General features: G+C 38.3%; 1 protein-coding gene and 1 pseudogene across 1 annotated transcript; one reads left to right on the top strand and one right to left on the bottom strand.

Annotated features, from left to right (window-relative positions):
• Positions 1 to 14,412: 14,412 nt before the first annotated feature.
• Positions 14,413 to 15,339, bottom strand: LOC136061603 (uncharacterized). Its single transcript, XM_065759572.1, has 2 exons — positions 15,218 to 15,339; positions 14,413 to 14,950 (listed from the first exon to the last, which is right to left on the bottom strand). Exons 1-2 carry the CDS (start codon positions 15,337 to 15,339, stop codon positions 14,413 to 14,415), a joined length of 660 nt encoding a protein of 219 aa, XP_065615644.1.
• A 1,004-nt stretch (positions 15,340 to 16,343) lies between these two features.
• LOC112010842 (hypersensitive-induced response protein 1-like) lies at positions 16,344 to 20,485 on the top strand (annotated as a pseudogene).
• Positions 20,486 to 20,735: the final 250 nt, after the last annotated feature.

Raw genomic sequence — 20,735 nt, 5'->3', positions numbered from 1 at the left:
GTAGTTCTTTCAGCTTCTATATCAAGAGCTTCAGCCTCAACAATAGGTTCTTTGGTGTGCTGTCCTTCCCCATCGTTAACAATTTCTACCTTGGTTATGGCATCATCAATTTTCACATTGATGGACTCTATTACCGTCTTAGTTCTCTTGTTGAAGACCCTATATGCTCGGCTAGTAGTAGAATACCCAAGAAAAATACCTTCATCACTTTTAGCATCAAATTTCTCAAGGTTCTCCCGATAATTTAGAATGTAGCACTTCTTTCAAATACTCGGAAGTACTTTACTTTCGGCTTCTTTCCATTCCAAATCTCATAAGTGGTCTTCTTTGTTCCCACTCAGAAGAATATTCTATTACCAATGTGGCATGAAGTGTTCACGGCTTCTCCCCAAAACTTTTGAGGAATTTGCTTGTTGAGTAACATCACTCTAGCCATTTCTTGAATCACTCGATTCTTCCTTTCAACCACTCCATTTTGCTGAGGAGTTTTGGGCGCTGAAAATTCCCTTTTGATTCCGTTCTTTTCACAAAATGACTAAAATCTTGCATTCTCAAACTTCTTGCCATGATCACTCCTTATCTTGACAATGGAAACTCCTTTCTTGTTTTGTAACCTCTTGCAGAGAATTTCCAATTTTTCACATGATTCTGATTTTTCTCTAATCAACCTAAGTGTATCTTGAGAAATCATCAATGAAGACCATAATGTACTTCTTTCCTCCTAGACTTTCCATTCTTGTAGGCCCTATTAGATCAACATGGAGAAGCTCTAAACACCATGAGGTAGCGATCACATTCACCTTATGATGACTTGCTTTTGTTTGTTTTCCCATTTGGCATGCTCCACAAATAGTCTTCTCCACCTTTTCAAAATTTGGAAGTCCCTCAACTGCTTCGAGTTTAGGAACTTTAGCTACTTGTTTGAAATTTGCATGCCCAAATCTGTGATGCCAAAGTTCCAGCATGTGAACACGAGCACTTATACATGAAACAGGTGCTGCAGGAACTACCCTATAGCAATTATCGGTAGTCCTATTTCCCTCTAAGACTTGAATCCATTCTTCATTAATGATTAAGCACCCCTTCTTTGAGAACTGGACAACAAAATTCTCATCACATATTTGAGTGATACTTAAGAGATTTGCCTTCAACCCTTTGATGTATAACACATCTTTTAATAAAGGTAATCCCGGTATTTCAACTAGTCCCTTTGTCGAGAACTTGAGCATGACTCCCATCACCAAATGTCACAATCACCAACTTTCTCTTTGAGAGTCTTAAATAGTGATTTATCTCCTGTCATGTGACGAGAACAACCACTATCAAGATACCATAAGCATGAGTTAAAAACCTTCAATGAGGTGTGTACAAATAAACAAGCATGAGACAAGCATTCTTGACCATCAAACAAAAATTTATTTTCATTATCCATGCATCTATTAGATTGAATCTTCTTTTTTAGATTATCAACCTTTTCACACAATATTCTATTTCTTCTTTTGTTCTTCTTAATCAAGGAATTAGACTCACATAGACTATTGTGTAAAATGTGATTCTTATTTTCGAAATATTTCAGCATATGAGCAAATATCCTCGCATGTTTCTTAGTTTTTAACAACTCTAAGAGTCCATTGTTAGGACACCCTTCAAACATACTTATAGAGTCATTGTCACAAACATTTAAACCACAATTTAACATGGCCTTATACATAGCAACATCCATAACCAAAGGGGTCAAGGATCGCACTTAGGTGTTTAAACCACAACAAGTGCACCTGCTCTGATACCAATTGAAAGTTCAAATAGTGTTGAAAATACTATGAACGTTTAGACCCCCAAACAACAAATTAACAATTCAAGCTTTATATCAAACAATGTATGTGCGGAAAATGATAACAAGCTTATAACATAATTGATAAACAATCTAAACCATAAATAATCACAATCACAACAGTAATTAAATGGTAAAGATAAAGGGAAGAGAGATGCAAATACAAGGACAACACACGATGTGTTATCGAAGAGGAAACCGAAGCCCTCGACGTAAAACCTCTCTGCCGCCCTCAAAGCAGTCAATAATACACTAGAAAATATAGTTGGGATACATGAACAGTAATAAACCCTCCAAGCCTAATCTACCGAGGTACCTAAGCCCTCCATACTTTTTGCTCCAACGAGATTGTGCCGAACCTTTTTCTTCTCTAGCTTACCGGATTCCGCTATAAACCATAGCATCAGCCAATAATTATTGGTCCCTTCCAATCTGCTTCCCTTAGCACCAAAAGAACCTTTTCATAGACGTGGATATGGTGAGAAAATGATTTGGTCAATAACCTCTCAAGGATGTATCAATGGAGGGGAAGAGAGTAGAAGAATTTGAAGAGTCTCTTAGGTGAAGATTGTGGATGAGGCAATCTTGTTTTTCTCTAGGGTTTCTCTCTCAAAATTCTTTCTAGAAGCTCTCTACATTTCGTGGGTTTAAGGGGTATTTATACTAGGGTGAGATAAGAATGTGAAACGTTAGGTTTTTTAAAATAGAGCTGGTTGGCGGCTTGGCCTCGTGACTTAGCTGAGTCGCGAGTTCAAGCCGCGAGCTAACAGAATGATCGGGCTGGACTTTTTGTCCTGTAGTGCTCCAGCTGGCGTGACTGTTCACCTTCTCGCATGCTTTACTCGTGTGCTGAATTTGGCGGCTTGCCAGTCGTGAGTCACCTGCAAGTCCTAGCCGCGAATCTCTGCTTTCTTGCACTTTCTTGAGCATTTCTTCACACTTTCTCACTCACTATCTTTACATGAATTCCACCTAAAATACAGGGTTTCTAAGTGCTGAAATACAAGCAAATTGAATTGGAATAAAGCCAACAAGATGGTTGATTAAATTCAACCTTACACCAGGGATAAGTAGAAGAAGAAAATTGACTCCAAGTCTTCTGGTGTTTGGGATGATGTTGGGGTGGCGTAGGCTTGGGCATAAGACATTTTTACTGCTGATGGGATAAAGTTGTTTTTGGGAGTGCCGGCCAACGAGGTTGTGGGTTGTCATCTTCACAAACTTGTACAGGTATTGTATTTATGCGATCTTACCTTTTTCTTACTTTTGTGTCGTTTCTAACATTGGCCTTAATCTTCAGGTGCTCGAGGAGAGTCTTTACATCACTTTTGAGTATCTTACTCAGGACACAAAGATTACTTCGTCATCATCAAAGGATTTGATCATTGCTATGGATGAGGTCAACTCCGTCAAGGAGAAGGTTAAGTCTCTGGGTGATGATCTCAGAGTAGAGAGACAACTTACGTTGGAGAAGGATGAACAACTCTTAGTCGCTCGGGAGAAGCTGAAGGTTATTGCAGCCAAGGCCATGGAAGGCTTCTAGTAGATTGACAAGTACAATACTATGCTTTTTAGCTGGTACTTCAAGGGCTTCGAGCTTCTCTGTCGGTGTCTGATCAAACATCCTTCTAGAGTAGACCTTGAAAATCTTGATATGGAGCTGGTTGATCAAGAGATGGCGGCGGATGAGGCTGCTCCATCTACTACTCCTGAAGCTACTCCTGAGGACCCTCCCATGCCTCCTTCAAATGTTAACAACGCTCCCGTTGATGCTTGACCCTATTTTATGCTAAAGTGTTGCCTTTTATTTATTTATTTATTTTTTTTTAATGTTTTTGGTTGCTCGGTGTAATTTGGGCTTTTAGTTATATTTTCAGAACAATATTTCTAACTTGAGAACAATGTTTTTAGCCCAGCATTTATGGGCTTTTGGTTTTAATGTAAAAATAATGGTAATTGCCCACTGTTTTTAGGCTTTAGTTGAATTAGTGATTGTATACTTACTTGCTTGTGATTTTTGTTCTAGTAGTTTTCCGATTTGCGTCAATGCTTTGTACTTGGCCAGAAATTTTTAGTTATGGCTTTTCCTTTTCTTCGACAATAATCTATTCTTGTCTATGTAGTTTCTGTTACTTAGTTGACTTCCTGTGACTCATTCCTTCTCAAGGGTTCTTGTCGAGGATTTTGGTGAGCTGGTTAAGAGCTCAAATTCAGCCTGAGCCTTTGAGTATCATCCTGAGCAGATTTATTGCAAGGTTTTTATATTTTGGCTTCATCAGTAACTTACATCCGTCTAGGCGGAATCTTGTTACATAGCCATTTTTTTCTTTTTGTGACTTACACCATTTTTGGGATCTTGTCATTCTTTTGGTTTCGTCAGTAACTTATATCCGTCTAGGCGGAATCTTGTTACTTAGCCATTTTTTCTTTTTGTGACTTACACCATTTTAGGGATTTTGTCATTCTTTTGACTTCGTCGATAACTTATATCCGTTTAGGCAAAATATTGTTACTTAGCCATTTTGGGGTGACTTTCACATTACAAGATCGGTTCTCATTAAAACACTGGTGAATAGTTCCTTTTATTGCTTTCGAGAATGAGTACAATAGCCTATTACATCTATTGGTGGTATTTCTTCAAGTGCTCGATATTCCATGGTCGTGGGAGTTTTTGGTTGTCTAGGGTCTTGAAAGCTTGAAAATGTGTTGAAAACACAAGAGCTGTTTAGACCCCCGAATTAAAGTTACTGCTCGGTTGATTTTACTCTAACATATTTAAGTGTAGAAACAAGAGTAAATGAAGCGCAAACAACCGATACTACTCTAGTGTATAAACATGAACAACCAATAATAAAAATAAAGTACAAGAGAAGGGAAGAGAGAATGTAAATACAAGATAACACGCCGATGTGTTATTGAAGAGGAAATCGAAGAACTCGACGAAAAACCTCTTCGCCGCCCTCTAAGTGATAATTGATCCACTAGACAATTAGTTGGGATACATGAGTTAACAAGAGACCCTCCAAGCCTAATATACCTGATGTACCTAGGCCCTTCAAGCTCCTACTCCAACACGGCTTCTCGGAACTGTATCTTGTCTAGCTTTCCGGATCCCACAATACGCCTAATTGTATCCACCAAGCCTCACAAACTTCTTTTGGCAAATACCCAAAACTTCCTAGACTCCAAAACACTCTTTACACTCTGAATAGGTGTAGGTTGTGTTTGAGTACAAATCTCCTCTTAAGGTATGACAATAGGAAAGGGATGGAGAAGAGGCTATAGTGATTTTTCACTAAGGATAAGTAGCTCTCTCTCAAAAGATGGGTGTGTGTGTTGTAGAAAACTTATTTAAGGTTTTTCTCTTTGAATGGCCTCTCATACATTTGTGGGTAATAAGGGTACATATAGTATAGGTGAAGGGTAATAAAGTCACTCTTTAAAATCCTTTAGGCATAATATTTCGCGACTATCTTGTAGAAAGGCCTTATTCGTGAGACACTTGCGAAAATGACAGCCTGACACGACTCTTCAACTTCTAGTCATGTGCTCCTCACATGGCTCTTTCGTGGGTTAGCTTCTTGCAAGCTTCTCGCGAAATCCACTGATTCTTCATTTTAGCTTGAGTCTTCACCAACTACATACTAAACCCAATACAATACAATCTCATAAAATACAAGAAAATAAATTAAAGCAATTACAACACTTTTTGTCATGGAATAAAACCAACATAAAACATAGTTGTAAATCACAACTTTACAATCTCACCCTTTGGCTATTCTGTGACAAAACACCCTATAACAGACTCTAGACTTAAACGTGAGTTTGGGAACAATGGCAAAACTCACTCACACCTAAATCTAAAATCTGTGATGCACTTGAAACAAGATACCTGTAACCTGAAACACTTGCACAAAATGCATTAGACCCTTAAGGTAAATCAAGTGATAAAAGGATAAGTATAATGTAACAAGTAAAATACGATCAAGTAGACATGTTGTAAAACATATGAGTAACTTGATCAAACACAAAACAGTCATATGAAAATGACTAAAATTATCACATAGCAAAGTAAATGATCATCCGAACATGCAATCAATAAAGCACAATGGCATAAAGGTATATGCTTGTCCAATAGATAAACACGATGCAATGAAAGCAAAAAAAAAAGCAAATCAAAGCACCATAAAGCAACGAGAAAACAAGCATAAAGTAAATCAAGGTTTTCTCAAAAACAATGTCTTCTTCCCTTGGTATATGCATCTCCCTTATGGTTTTCTCCCCCTATGAATGTGCACGAGGTAGAATTTCTCCCTCTAAGAATGTACATATTAGTCATATAGAAATTACAACAAAAATCTCTCCCTTTTTGTCATGAGTAGACAAATAAAGCAAGAGGAAGGAGGGGAAGAAAATAATATATGAACAAGGGTAAAAGATGATGCATGAGGGGTGCAAGACGTCTGAGAAAATGAAACTCAAACAGAAGACAAAAACATCTTAAAACATGCTACAAAGCATAAAGAACATGACATGCTAAAGATGATGAAACATGATATAAACCTAAGCATGACATAGACACAAGAACATCTTATATGTGTTAAAAGGTCTAAAAAGAATTAACTAGCATGAGTGAGTGCAAAACATGTCAAGTGTTAGAGTGTGTGTAGCAAGGTGCATCTAGTGTGCATGTGTGATGCATGACTAATGCATGAGCAAGGCACTCAAGGGGCAAAGTATACAAAACACATCACCAAAGATCAAAACATGATAAAAATGAATAATTATGGTGATCCCCAAAGATTGGTACTCATCAGAGTTCAAAACAACGAGAAAATGCCATTTGGGCATTTTATCAAACACTTAGAGTGCACACACTACACATGTATGTTAAACAATGTAAGAACTTTTGAAAATCTTACCTAAATACATGTTATTTTTGGCCACAAGGGGCCAACAACCAAAGCAAATCATCATTTAAAATAAAGCCCAGTAAAAAAGATTGGCAAAAAATAAGTTTACCAACTCCTATTTTAGAAAATCCTAACTATGAACATAAAACCCCTAAAAACATAATCTAAGGATCAAAATCAATGAAAAGAGTTCAAGATTACCTTAGAGATGTTAATGGAATGAAAAACACTTGAATTTAGTTGGGTTTTTGATGTAGAAACATTAAAACAGGAGTTTGGGAGAAGATGAGAGGTGTTTAAAACAAATGACCAATGAAATGCCCTTTAAAAAGCTGATCTGAAAATTTTCGCTGGTATTTCGTTGGTTAGAATCCCGCGAAATTTTGCTGGTATCTTGCTGGTATCTTGCTGGTATTTCACTAGAAAGCCTTACTCGCGAAACAGTCGTGAAACAGCCGTGAAACTCTCTATCCAAAGCTGAAAAACTTAAGAATTAGACCCTTTCACTCGTGATTAAACTTAAACATGAAATAAGTCATGAAAACACCCAGAAAACATGTTTTTCACCCTAAAAAAAAAAAAACAATTTGAAAAATTTTGAAAAACATAGGTGATACAAATCACTTCCAAAAGCAAACAAAAAGAACACAAATATTTTTGGTTTGAACCACATATGGTTTAGCGCACACGCATCACATTTGAACATATACAATCACATAAATGAAATAAGCATTCATTGAATAATAGACTTATGTGTTGTGTGTGAGTATCAAATGTGGAATAATCCTTAGTCTAGAGTAAAGTTTCAATGATCAATCCAATCAAGTCATACACAACTTGCACTAAGTCAAGTGGTTTATCTCAATTATAGAAATGAACATATATGGCATTTCACAAGAAAATGATTACAAAACCTAGAAGCTTTTCATTTGGCTTCTGCACAAATCACAACATTTGATCATTTTTTGAACAATACATCTCATTTTGAGATCAGTGCTTGAAATTTTTGATATTTCAACATTGAGAATTAGCCTTTGGCTTTTTGAGCACCATACATTTCAAAACAAAAGTTGCTTTCCCTTTTTCCTAGTCAAATACTAATATGTATGATAGACTTTCGTAGTTCAATATCTCTTTTCATTTGGAGATTTACATTTGGTGAGCTCTTTTGCAAAAACAGAAAAATAAAATGGGAAGAGATATAGGCACAAGTCTATGCAAGTATCAAGACCAACAAGACTATTGACCAATCCTTCATAACAAGCTTGGAAATCTATTTACAACAATCACACATAGTTTTCAAGATTTCTTCCACACAGATAAATGTGCATACATAACAAGCTAAGCTCGTAAATGCACTACGCCATTAGTACGAATGTACTAGGCCAAACTCACATATGAAAAGTGCTTAAATATATACGATCAAACTTTTTGAATTTTTCACTTTTTATGTGTTTTTGGATTTTTTACTCACACAAAACTAAAACATAAAAGTAAGATCAAAACAAAACAATGCATATAATGAAATGCAAGACATACAAAATGCACGAAGATATGACAATCAATGCATGAAGGGTCCTACAAAGATCGAAAGAATTAGATCAAGGACCAAAGGAGCAAAAGCTCAACCATAGGAATCCTTCCTCATCCAAACGGATTGATTGTTTGGAATGTGTGTCTCATGAGAAGTGAGACGAAGGTTGGAAGAATGAGAACCGGAGATGCACATAGACAAGGAAGCAAGAACATTAAAAAGTTTCTTCAACAACTTACCATTTTTCCCTAAATCCAGTTTATCTTTTATATCACAACCTCCAAACAGCTCAAGTTTATCTTTTCTTTTAATTCTTTTAAGAGCTTGAAACTTAGAGCAATGCGGTCTTAGATGACCAAAAACACCACAATGGTAATGAACAATGTGTTTAGGTCTATTAGGGTTTTTGAGAATGGATCTAGCAACATGGTTTTATTCTTTCTTCAATTTATGCCATTGAGATCTTATATGACCAATCACACCACAATGATGATAAGTTGGAACAAATTTAGATCCATCTAGAACCTTAGGTTGAGACCTAAACAGGGGCTGTGGCTTAAGAGCTTTTCTCTCCACTTTTTGATTTCTTTTGTGTGGAGGAATGTACACCGATTTGTCCTTTGAGGTAGAACATACAATAGGCATAAAATCGGGTACCACAACATGATTGCAACAAATATTTTCGTCATTTTTAATAGTAGGTTCAACAATTAAACATTTGGCATGCATCTTAAGAGATTCATTTTCACATTTAAGATCATCAACAAATTTGTTAGATAAAACAAGTTTAGCATTCAAGTCCATATTTAAACATTCAAACTCTTTCGCCTTTTCAAGAGAATTTTTAGCAAGCTTCTTATATTTTTCAACCAATTTATTGGATTCATTGAGCTTAGCAATCAAATCATTCTTTTCACAAATGAACTTGTTCAAATTCTTTTGAAACTTATTAGCTTCTTTCCTTAAGAGTTTGTCAACAATACCCATAGATTCAAGTAACATGCCATCACAATTATGAGGATTAACAGTCATAGAGGCATTTTCACAAACACATGACATGTTACACTCATAAACATCCATAGAAGCATACAATCCATGGAGAAACACACTCAGGGTCAAGGACTATACTTAGGTAATAAAACCAAAACAAGTGTACCTGCTCTGATACCAATTGAAAGCTCAAAAATGTGTTGAAAACACAAGAGCTATTTAGACCCCCGAATTAAAGTTACGGCTTGGTTGATTTTACTCTAACATATCTAAGTGCAGAAACAAGAGTAAATGAAGTACAAACAACCGATACTACTCTAGTGCATAAACATGAACAACCAATAATAAAGATAAAGCACAAGAGAAGGGAAGAGAGAATGCAAACACAAGATAACACGCTGATATGTTATCGAAGAGGAAACCGAAGAATTTGGTGAAAAACCTCTTCGCCGCCCTCTAAGCAGTAATTGATCCACTACAATTAGTTATGAAGCTCCTACTTTAACAAGGCTTCTCAGAACCGTGTCTTGTCTAACTTTTCAGATTCCGCAATACGCCCAATTGCATCCACCAAGCCTCATCGACTTCTTTTGGCAGATAGCCAAAGCTTTCCAAGCTCCAAAACACTCTCTACACTTTGAATAAGTGTCGGTTATGTTTGGATACAAATCTCCTTTCAAGGTATGACACGACTCTTCTGCTTCCAGTTTGAAGGCCTTACCCGCGAGACACTCGCGAAAACGGCAGCCTGACACAACTCTTCAGCTTCCAGTCTGTGCTCCTCACATGGCTCTTTTGCGAGTTAGCTTCTCATGAAATCCACGAATTCTTCATTTTAGCTTGAGTCTTCACCAACTTCATACTAAACCTAATACAATACAATCCCACAAAATACAAGGAAATAAATTAAAGCAATTACAACACTTTTTGTCATGGAATAAAGCCAACATAAAACATAGTTGTAAATCACAACTTTACAGGTCTTCAAATGATAGTTGCCTTGTCTGGAGTAATGGATGACCCGGTAGAGTCCTTCCTATGTGGGGCCGAGCTTTCCTTAGGCAGAGTCTCTGGTTACTGGGGTGACCTTGTGCAAGATGAGGTCTTCTATGTTAAGTCGTCTGAGCTTCACTCTCTTGTTCTAGTACTTGGCCATCTTCTGCTGGTACTTCGTCATCTTGTCGGAGGTTTTGTCTCTTATTTTGTCTAGACAGTCTAGGTTGACTTGTAGCTGGTCGTCATTATTCTCCTCGTGGAACATCTCTCATTTAGTGCTGGTTATTCCTACCTCAACCGGGATCACTACCTCGGTGCCATAAGTTAGTCTTAAGGGGGTTTCTCCTGTTGGGGTTCTTGCTGTAGTCTTGTGTGCCCATAAGATGCTGGGTAATTCTTCCAGCTAGGCCCCCTTTGCGTCGTCTAACTTGGTCTTGATAATCTTAAGTAGTGTCCGATTCGTCACCTCTGTTTGTCCGTTTTCCTGTGGATGTCTTAGGGATGAGAACTGGTTCTTGATTCCCAGGCCTGAACATAAATCCCTGAAGCTTTGACTGTTGAACTTCCGCCCATTATCTAATATGATCGTCCGTGGAATCCGGAACCTGCAAATTATGTTCTTCCACACGAAGCTCTGGATTCTGCTTCAGTGATGGTTGCTAGCGCCTTTGCTTCAACCCACTTTGTGAAATAATCAATGGCAACTAGTAGAAATTTTACCTATTCTTTACCTTGAGGTAGTGGTCTGACGATGTTGATTCCCCATTGTGCAAATGGCCAGGGGAAGGATATCGTCGTTAGACTTTCTACTGGAAGGCACTAGACATTCTCGAATCTCTGGCACTTATCGCATTTCTTGACGACTTCCCTCGCATCTACCTGTATTGTAGGCTAGAAATAACCTGCTTTGATAACTTTACTTACTAGTAATCTGGGGCCTGTATAGTCTCTATAAATTCCTTCATGGATCTCCTCTAGAATATATTTGGCTTCATCTTTGTCCACACACTTCAAGTAAGGCATGGAAAAGCCTCTTTTGTATAGTGTGTTGTTCAGGATCGTGAACTTGGCTGCTCTCTTCCTAACTTTCCTGGCCTCCTCGATATCTTGAGGGAGGTACCTATCCTGGAGAAAGGATATGATTGGTGTCATCCAGTTACCTATGCTTTGGATTATGAATGTGGAGATTTCTTTGATGCTGGGGCGTTTCTGGACTTCCATCACCAAGCCCATGCTCACCGCACTTTCCTTCAACGATGCTAGTTTCGCGACTTCATCCACTACCATGTTCTGGCTTCTGAGGATCTACACTAACTCCACTTTATCAAATTCCTTAGTCAAATGCTTCATCAGCCTGAGATATTTCTGCATTCTTTCCTTATTTGCTTCATATTCTCCCTTGATTTGTCCTATCACCAATTTTGAATCACTCTAGACTAGTAGGTTCTTAGCCTCAAGTGCTTTTCTGAGTTTTAGACACATCAGTATTCCTTCGTACTCGACCTCATTGTTGGTGGTCGAGAATTGCAATTGAACTCCATATCTAAGCATTTCTCCGTCAGGTGTGGTTATGGCGACCCTTACTCCCTCCTTCTTTTGAGCTGATGAACCATCGGTCTGTATCGTCCACCTTTTTGTTTCGTTAATGAGGTTATTCTCGTCTGGGAGAGTGAACTCGTCAATGAAGTTTGCCAAGGCTTGTGCCTTTATAGCTGTCCTGGGGTGGTACTCAAGGTTAAACTGACTGAGTTTGATTACCCACTAGACCATTCCCTCTACTGCTTCAGGCTTGTTCATGGACTTCTTGATGGGTTGGTCCATTATCACTAGGACAGGATTTGCCTAAAAATATTGTCGCAATTTGCATAAGGCTACTATTAATGCGAATGCAAATTTTTTAATCCTTGGGTACTTAGCTTCAGCACTTTGGAAAGCTTGACTGACGTAGTAAACTGGGAGCTGCTTATTGTCCTTTTCTTGAATCAGGACCACACTCACTACCACGGCTGATACTGCTAAGTACAAATATAAGTTTTCCCCTTCCTTGGATGGACTCAGGAGGGGTGGATTACTCAGGTAACATTTGAGTTCCTGAAATGTTGCTTCACACTCGTCGTTCCAGGCGAAAGCCTTCTTCAACGTCTTGAAGAAGGGCAAGTACTTGTCTGTCGCTCTAGAGATGAATCTATTAAGAGTGGCAAACCTTCCTATGAGCTTTTGGACTTCTTTGACCATCTTGGGCGATGTCATGTTGATGATGGCTTGTACTTTCTTCGGATTTGCTTTTATTCCTCTTTGGGACACCATGAATCCCAAGAATTTTTCAGAAACTACACCAAAAACACATTTTCTAGGATTCAACTTCATCTGGTATTACCTAAGGATGGCGAACATCTCCTTCAGGTCGTCCAGATGGGCAAGTTCTTCTTTACTCTTAACGAGCATGTCATCCACGTATGCCTTCATATTCCTACCGATCTGTTTGTTGAACATTTTGTTCACTAACCTCTGATAAGTAGCTCCCGCATTCTTTAGTCCAAAGGGCATTACCTTATAGCAATAGAGCCATTGACTTGTGATGAAAGCAGTTTTTTCTTGATCTTCTTTAGCCATTTCTACCTGGTTGCATCTTGAGAAAGCGTCTATGAACGTCATTAACTTATGCCCGACTGTAGAATCACAAGTTGGTCTATCCTTGGTAAAGGGAAACTATCTTTCGGGCAAGCCTTGTTCAAATCAATGAAGTCCACACACATTATCCACTTCCCATTCGCTTTTTTCACTAGAACAATGTTTGCGAGCTAGTCAGGATAGTAGACTTCTCGAATAAAGCTTACCGACAACAATTTGTTAACCTCGTCTATAACCGCTTGGTTTCGTTCTAAGGCGAAGACTCTTCATCTTTGCTGGACGGGCTTTCTTTCTGGGCCCATATTCAACTTATGCTGAATGACTTCTGGAGATATGCCTGGCATGTCCTCGTGACTCCATGTGAAGACGTCCAAGTTTTCTTTAAGGAACTAGACGAGCCTTGTTCACATCTTGGGACTTAATTTCGTCCCTATTCTTGTCGTCTTGGTTGCCTCTCCTTCAGCTAGTTCCACTATCTCTAGGGCTTCCACTTTATCTTCCTTCTTCTCCTCGATCACCAATATATGGTTCTCCTTTGCAGCCAAGATGGCCTGGTAGCATTCTTTGGCTAGGACTTGATCTCTTTTTACCTCGCCAACACCATTCTCTATTGGGAACTTCACCTTTAGGCAATAAGTAGACGTGGCTGCCTTCCATCAGTTGAGTGTGGGCTTTCCAATAATCACATTGTAAGATGAGGGGCAATATACTACCAAGAAGTCTAACTGACGGGTCAATGTCCTCGGGTAGGTCCCCACTGTTACTATCAACGTCATTATGCCTTTGGGATATACTCTGTCTCCATTGAAACTGACGAGGGGGGAGTCAAATAGACACAACCTTTTTGGATCTAGCTTCAGCTGCTGGAAAGCAGAAAGGTAGATGATGTCTGCGGAGCTATCGTTGTCCATAAGGATCCTCTTGGTATTAAATCCTTCTATCATGAGCATTATGACTAAGGGATCGTTATGTGGCTGCTTCATTCTCTTTGCATCTTCCTTGTTGAAAGACATGTCTTGGTTTGTCCGTCTTTGCTTAAACGGGGGAATCATGTAGACGCTGTTCACCTGCCTCTGGCATGCCTTCATGAGGGATCTAAATGACCTGCCCATAAATGGCTCCCTTGCAATCGTCTTTATCTCTCCGATCATATTTTACAGAGGCTGGAACTTATGATCCTCGTCTCTAGGTGAGTAATCGCGCTGGTTTTTGTTACCGTCTTTGAACCTACTAGGCTCCCCCTTCTTCACATATTTCTGCAGTTTTTCTTTCTATATCAATTCCTCTCTCTGCTCTTTTAGGTCCCGACAATCTTATGTGTAGTAGCCATGATCTTTGTGAAATTGGCAGTACTTATTCTTGTCATGAACATTGGGGGATGAATGTAATGGCCTTGGCTATTTGAGGTAATGCTCATTCTTAATCTGTGTCAAAATTTTATCAAAAAGCATAATTAAATGAGTGAATTTTACCATCCTAGGAGTTATCTCGTCCTTTCTTTTACCCCCATCATTAGTCTAACGATCTGGGCGCTCTTTTTTTTGTCCTTTGCGATCGTCATCTTTCCTTCCCTTGTCTTCTGGCTTCTCCACATCCCTTATGGCAGTTAATGCATCTTCAGCATTCATGTACTTCTGTGCTTTCAGGAGCATCTTTGCCATCGTCTTAGGAGGATTCTTAGCGAGTAAAGCCACGAACTCTTTAGACCTCAGTCCCGCTTTGAAGGTCGTTAACTGCACCTTGTCGTCAGTTTTGTCTACCTCCAGGGTTTCCCGAGTGAAGCGTTTCACATACGACCTCAGGGTTTCTTTTTCTCCTTGTCTAATGCTGAGCAAATGGTCCGCTGGCCTTTTAGGACATTGTCCTCCAATGAAGTGGCATAAGAAAGCGTTACTCAACTGCTTAAAGCTATCGATGGACGGTGTTAGCAACTTGTTGAACCATTCTCTTGCTGCTCCTTTGAGAGTGGTGGGGAAGGAACGATACAGTATCTCGTCAGGTGGCTGTTGAAGGCCTAGTGTCGTCTTGAAGGTGTTGAGGTGGTCCTGGGGGGTCCTTAAGCCAGTCAAATGGCTTAAGTTGAGGTAGTCGAAATTTTGACGGCATTGGACATTCTAGGATTGCCATAGTGAAAGGCGAATTTGTTGCCCTGACCATTCAATCCATGCTCCGGTCTGCTTTCTCCTTGATGGCGTTCATCAGCTCGTCCATCTCCTTCCTTATCTCTCGAAAAGATCCGAATTCTATTTGTCTAGAGTAGTAGGTCTTCGATGGTCACTTCTTCAATGGCTATCTCTCTCATCATCCAGGTTGCCTTTGGACTGATTCTCCTCTTGTTGAAGTTGTAGCTTCATTTCCTGATTTTGCTTGGTAAGCTCTTCAACGATGGTCGCAAGAGCCTGGACTTGCTGAGCCAAGGCTGCAGAATCTTGATTGGACTCCATCTGAATATAGAAGTTGATGGAAACTGCATTTTTGAATTTGAATGCGAAAATGTTGTTTCCCACAGATGGCGCCAAACTGATGAGGTGCAAACTCGTCAGTTGAAGTATGTGCATCCAGATGGAGCCAAGCCCTCGTATCTGTGATTATAAAAGTGATATAGTAGCTCCCTTAGGATGGTCACTGGTGTGGTGCTTGCCACAACGTTTCCGATGCCAAAGTTAGTATAAGGAAACTCTTTGGAAAAGAATAATGCAATGAAATGGAACAAAAAGTATTTCTAAGTGTGTCTATGTACCTCCTATTGGTGATGGAAGGGTTGTATATACACATTCCAGTAGCTCCTAGCCGTTGTGGCTGTTATGGTGGCTTTAATGCCTCTTTTAGTAACGCCTCGTGGTCAATCATGTGAGTTTTGATGGCTCCAACAGTCTGTACATTTGTCTTCATAACCACCTGAGGCATTTATTTGACTGCATTGAATGGTTTTTTTTTTTTTTAATTTATTTTTAATTTTTTTTATCTTCGTCAGTAATGTGGCTACTTCGTCAGAGGGACCTAGTTGATTCGTCTGTCAATTCTGCCTCGTTGGTCCGGATGAGACCGTCTAGGTAAGTTGTGTTCGTCAATCCCATTAGTCACAATTGCAGTTGTTTTTTGCGTATATAAAACTTTGTAAAATAAACATGCGCAACAAGTTTAACCCTTTTCCAAATATAGCTTTGAGCTTCATCTTAGGATCTTTTATGGGTGCATAGGTTGCAATTTGCAATCTACACTAGTCTGTAGTAGAAACAGTTTTAGGTAGTATATCATAACTCTTGTGCTTGTATGTTTTGATCTCTTTGAGTGCCTTAGTAACTATGTAACTAGCTTTGGAATTCATTTTGATGCCACTAAATTAGTAAAAGGTAACTTGATCAATCTTATAGCCTTTTTTCTCTCCCCCTTTGAAAGTATATCAATAAAAAATGATGACTAGAAATCATTAGTTATTACAAGATGGCAAGCAAAAGTCATGGCTATTCCTGTTCCTTTTTTTCTCTATTTCCAACAAGTTGCTGATTATGTGCATTTTCTTTTTCAGATATAATAACAAAGTATACAGAAGATGGGTAATCTGCTTTGTTGTGTACAAGTTGACCAATCCACTGTGGCTATCAAGGAGAAATTTGGTAAGTTTGAGGAAGTTCTTGAGCCAGGATGCCATTTCTTGCCTTGGTGCCTTGGAAGTCAGCTTTCTGGTCATCTCACTCTTCGGTTACAGCAATTGGATGTGCGATGTGAGACTAGGACAAAGGTTTGTAAATTTCTATAACTACGTAGATGAGTGAAACTCTTTGTGGTCAACTGATGTTTGTTGCATTTGTCATTTGGCAAAGGCAATTTTGTCTCTTTGACTTTTTAAATTTTGCCTTGTAGCTTATTTATTTATTTCTATTAAATATCCGTCTGTATTGCCTTGGTGCATTCATATTGAGGCAACTGACGATATCATCTATTCTTTACTTATAACTCTTTCATATACTCATTGAAAATACTCATTGAAAAAAGAAAATAAAATCTCTCCCTATAAGTTGTCAGCCTTAAAAAAAAAAAAAAGTTAAAATTTTTTTTTCATTATGAGCTTGACCAAAGAATATAGTAAACTTTCCAGAACCATTAAACATGCTGTTTTATTGCATATCAATTTTTTTTAAAATAATAATAATTTTTATCAAAGCATCTCTTGTACCCCTTTTTTTTAACCTTTTTTTTTTTTGAGTTTTGAGTTTAGAGCAGTTAAGGGAGGAAGTACCATTTTGTATTAAGAAATTGATAAATTTAGTGAACGTTATTTTGGCAAGCCTATTGTTACCTGTAACCTGTGCCTGGGCACTAGCATGTAGGGTGATTAGATTTTGTGATGGTTTTTTCTCCGGGACAATGTATTTGTCAATGTCGTTGTCTCTATTCAATACCGTGCCCTGGCAGACAAGGCAAGCGATGCCTTTTACAAACTCAGCAACACAAGAAGCCAAATCTAGGCCTATGTGTTTGATGGTATAATCCAAATACCCTCCTGTATAATATAGAGACATGCATATTGCATAATATAATATCTTACATATATAAACATATGAGTATATTTGTAATTAATTATGTCTGCAAATATATTTCATCTTTTCCAATAGTTTAATTATTTTTATCATAAGTATTATCAACTAATTGGTGTTTTTTTTATCAAAGCATCTCTTGTACCCCTTTTTTTTAACCTTTTTTTTTTTTGAGTTTTGAGTTTAGAGCAGTTAAGGGAGGAAGTACCATTTTGTATTAAGAAATTGATAAATTTAGTGAACGTTATTTTGGCAAGCCTATTGTTACCTGTAACCTGTGCCTGGGCACTAGCATGTAGGGTGATTAGATTTTGTGATGGTTTTTTCTCCAGGACAATGTATTTGTCAATGTCGTTGTCTCTATTCAATACCGTGCCCTGGCAGACAAGGCAAGCGATGCCTTTTACAAACTCAGCAACACAAGAAGCCAAATCTAGGCCTATGTGTTTGATGGTATAATCCAAATACCCTCCTGTATAATATAGAGACATGCATATTGCATAATATAATATCTTACATATATAAACATATGAGTATATTTGTAATTAATTATGTCTGCAAATATATTTCATCTTTTCCAATAGTTTAATTATTTTTATCATAAGTATTATCAACTAATTGGTGTTGCCTTGTCCGTTAAACTAGTAATCAGAGCAAGTGTCCCAAGCTCACCTTGGATGATGCCTTTGAACAAAAAAATGACATTGCCAAAGCTGTAGAAGATGAACTTGAAAAGGTAGACTATCTGATTGATTCACGGTATCATCATATCAAAGGGTGTATGCTTAACTTGTGACACTGTTTAGTTTGCAGGCTATGTCTGCTTATAGGTATGAAATTGTACAAACACTAATTGTTGATATAGAACCCGACGAGCACGTCAATGAACGAAATCAATGCAGGTATATTATATCACCAATTTGATTTCAGTATTAATTTGCTTCTGATTTGCTCAATTGCTCTGGATGTTTGGATTGTTGCTTTTGCTATAATCTTAGTGTTTATGTTGAGATGCTAAATCTCCATATCACTTGATATGTTTCTGTAAAGTTGAAATTTATCAATCATCTTGTTGGCTTTATTCCGTGCCAATTTACTTGTAATTTAGCACTTAGTAACCTTGTATTTAGGTGAGATTATTGTAAGGGTAGTGTGTAAGAAGATGTGAAGAAAAGCTCAAGTATGTGCAAGAAGGCAGAGTTTCGTGGCTAGGACTCGCGGCTGACTCGCGACTGGCAAGCCGTCAAATGCAGGCACGTGAGATGTACACAGGAGAGCTGAGGGGTTGCGCCAGCTGTCGCACTACAGGACAAAAGTCTCAGGCTGGTCAGGCCGTTACGTCGCGACTTGAACTCGTGACTTGGACAAGCCGTGAGGTCAAGCCGCCAACCAGCCCTGTTTGGCAAAAATTGTCTCTTCATATTCCAAACACACACCACTATATATAGACCCTTATACCCACTAAATTAAGAGAGCTTCCAGAGAAAATTTTGTAAGAGAAACTCTAGAGAAAAAGAAGATTGCCTCATCCCCAATCTTTACCTTAGAGTCTCTACAAATTCCTCTACTCTCTTCCTCTCCATTGTCATACCCTTGAGAGGTTATTGACCAAATCATTTTTTCACACACCCACATCTGTGAGAAGGTTCATTTGGTGCTAAGGGAAGCAGTTTGGAAGGAATCAATATACATTGGTTGATGCTATGGTCTAGTAGCAGAATCTAGAAAGCTAAAGAAGAAATAGGTTTTGTGTAACCTCGTTGGAGCAAGAAATTTGGAGGGTTTAGGTACTTGGATAGATTAGGCTTAGAGGGTCTTCTGCTGTTTATGTATCCTAACTACATTCTTTAGTGGATTATTTGACCGCTTGGAAGGCGGCAGAGAGGTTTTACGCCAAGGACTTCGGTTTCCTCTTCGATAACACATCGTGTGTTGTCCGTGTGTTTGTATCTTCCTTCCCTTTATCTTTGCCTTATATTTACTGCTATGGATGTGTTTATATTTGGCATAGATTAGTTATTAATTCTGTGATTGGGTTATGTTCATGTTCAGCACATTAATTGTTTGATTATAAGTTTGAATTGATATTTTATAATTTGGGGTCTAAACATTCAAGGGTGTTTTAGACACATATTGAACTTTCAGTTTCTCATCGTATTGAAGTTGTTGGACTAGAAGATTGCCAGAGTGGTAAACTGTCAAATTGTCATTCTTACATCCCCATGTCCATGACTACCAAGAAATGGAATCAGAATAACTTACGTAGAGTAACCATGTTATATTCTAAATTCTTTTGTAAAATCAGTAATGATTATAGATGATGCTGTGTCCTGGAAGTAATAGTGCTCAGATTTATGACTTTCTAGGATTTTGACCACATATGCAAATAAAAAATATTTTACTAAACTCTTCTGCTGACTGGTTGGTTGTTAATGCTTTCTAATATACTTTCAAGTCAATGTACTCGTTTAGGAAATATGGTATTTTAGTTTCCCTTTATTATATAAGCTTAAATTTTCTGAAAATTGTTATATTTTATTAGCTGCAAAAATGAGGGTGGCAGCCAATGAGAAGGCAAAGGCTGAGAAAATCTTGCAAATTAAGCGAGCTGAGGGTGAGGCTGAGTCGAAGAATTTGTCTGGGCTGGGTATTGCCCGCCAACGTCAAGAAATTGTTGATGGATTGAGAGATAGAGTGTTGGGCTTCTCTGTTAATGTGCTGGGGACCACGCCAAAGGATGTCATGGACATGGTTCTTGTTACCCAGTATTTTGACACAATGAAGGAAATTGGTGCTGCCTCAAAATCCTCTGCTGTTTTCATCCCTCATGGACTTGGTGCTGTTCGTGATGTAGCATCTCAAATTCGTGATGGACTTCTTAAGGGTACTGTTCAACATTAGGGTTACTTTTCCATTTTTTCCCCTTTTGTGTATTGAAACGAGGTCTATGCATGTTGATGTTTCTCTGCAAGTTTTTCAGTGTTATGTAATCTATCTTGAATATGACAGAGCTAAAATTGCTTCTGTTAAATATTTCTTCCTCACAACCAGAAATTCTCATCAGCTTCCATTCATTGCTTAGCTTAAAGCCTTTTGTGCAACTCAAGTAATTTCAACTTTTAGGGTTTTAAATGTCTTGCATAACTTAAGCTTAGGATTTTTTTCAATTCTCTCCATTTGTCTTGAAGTGGATAGAATTCACTCCATGGTTAGATTTAGTTTTCTTGATACCTAAGAGAATATTGGTAGGTTTATCGCAGAAGGGCTGATGCCAGGATTTATGAAAAAAACAAAAACGAAAC

The sequence above is a fragment of the Quercus suber genome, unplaced genomic scaffold (genome assembly GCF_002906115.3).
Source record: "Quercus suber isolate HL8 unplaced genomic scaffold, Cork oak 2.0 scaffold_333, whole genome shotgun sequence".
Lineage (NCBI taxonomy): Eukaryota > Viridiplantae > Streptophyta > Magnoliopsida > Fagales > Fagaceae > Quercus > Quercus suber.
The sequence above is the reverse complement of the archived record's forward strand: the minus strand, read 5'-3'. Positions and strand labels throughout refer to the sequence as shown.

Coding starts and splice junctions, on each gene's coding strand:
- LOC136061603 (XM_065759572.1), bottom strand. CDS start 15,339: ATGGAGTCCAATCAAGATTCTGCAGCCTTGGCTCAGCAAGTCCAGGCT. Junction 14,951..15,217: donor CTTCAACAAGAGGAGAATCA/GTCCAAAGGCAA, acceptor GACTGGCTTAAG/GACCCCCCAGGACCACCTCA.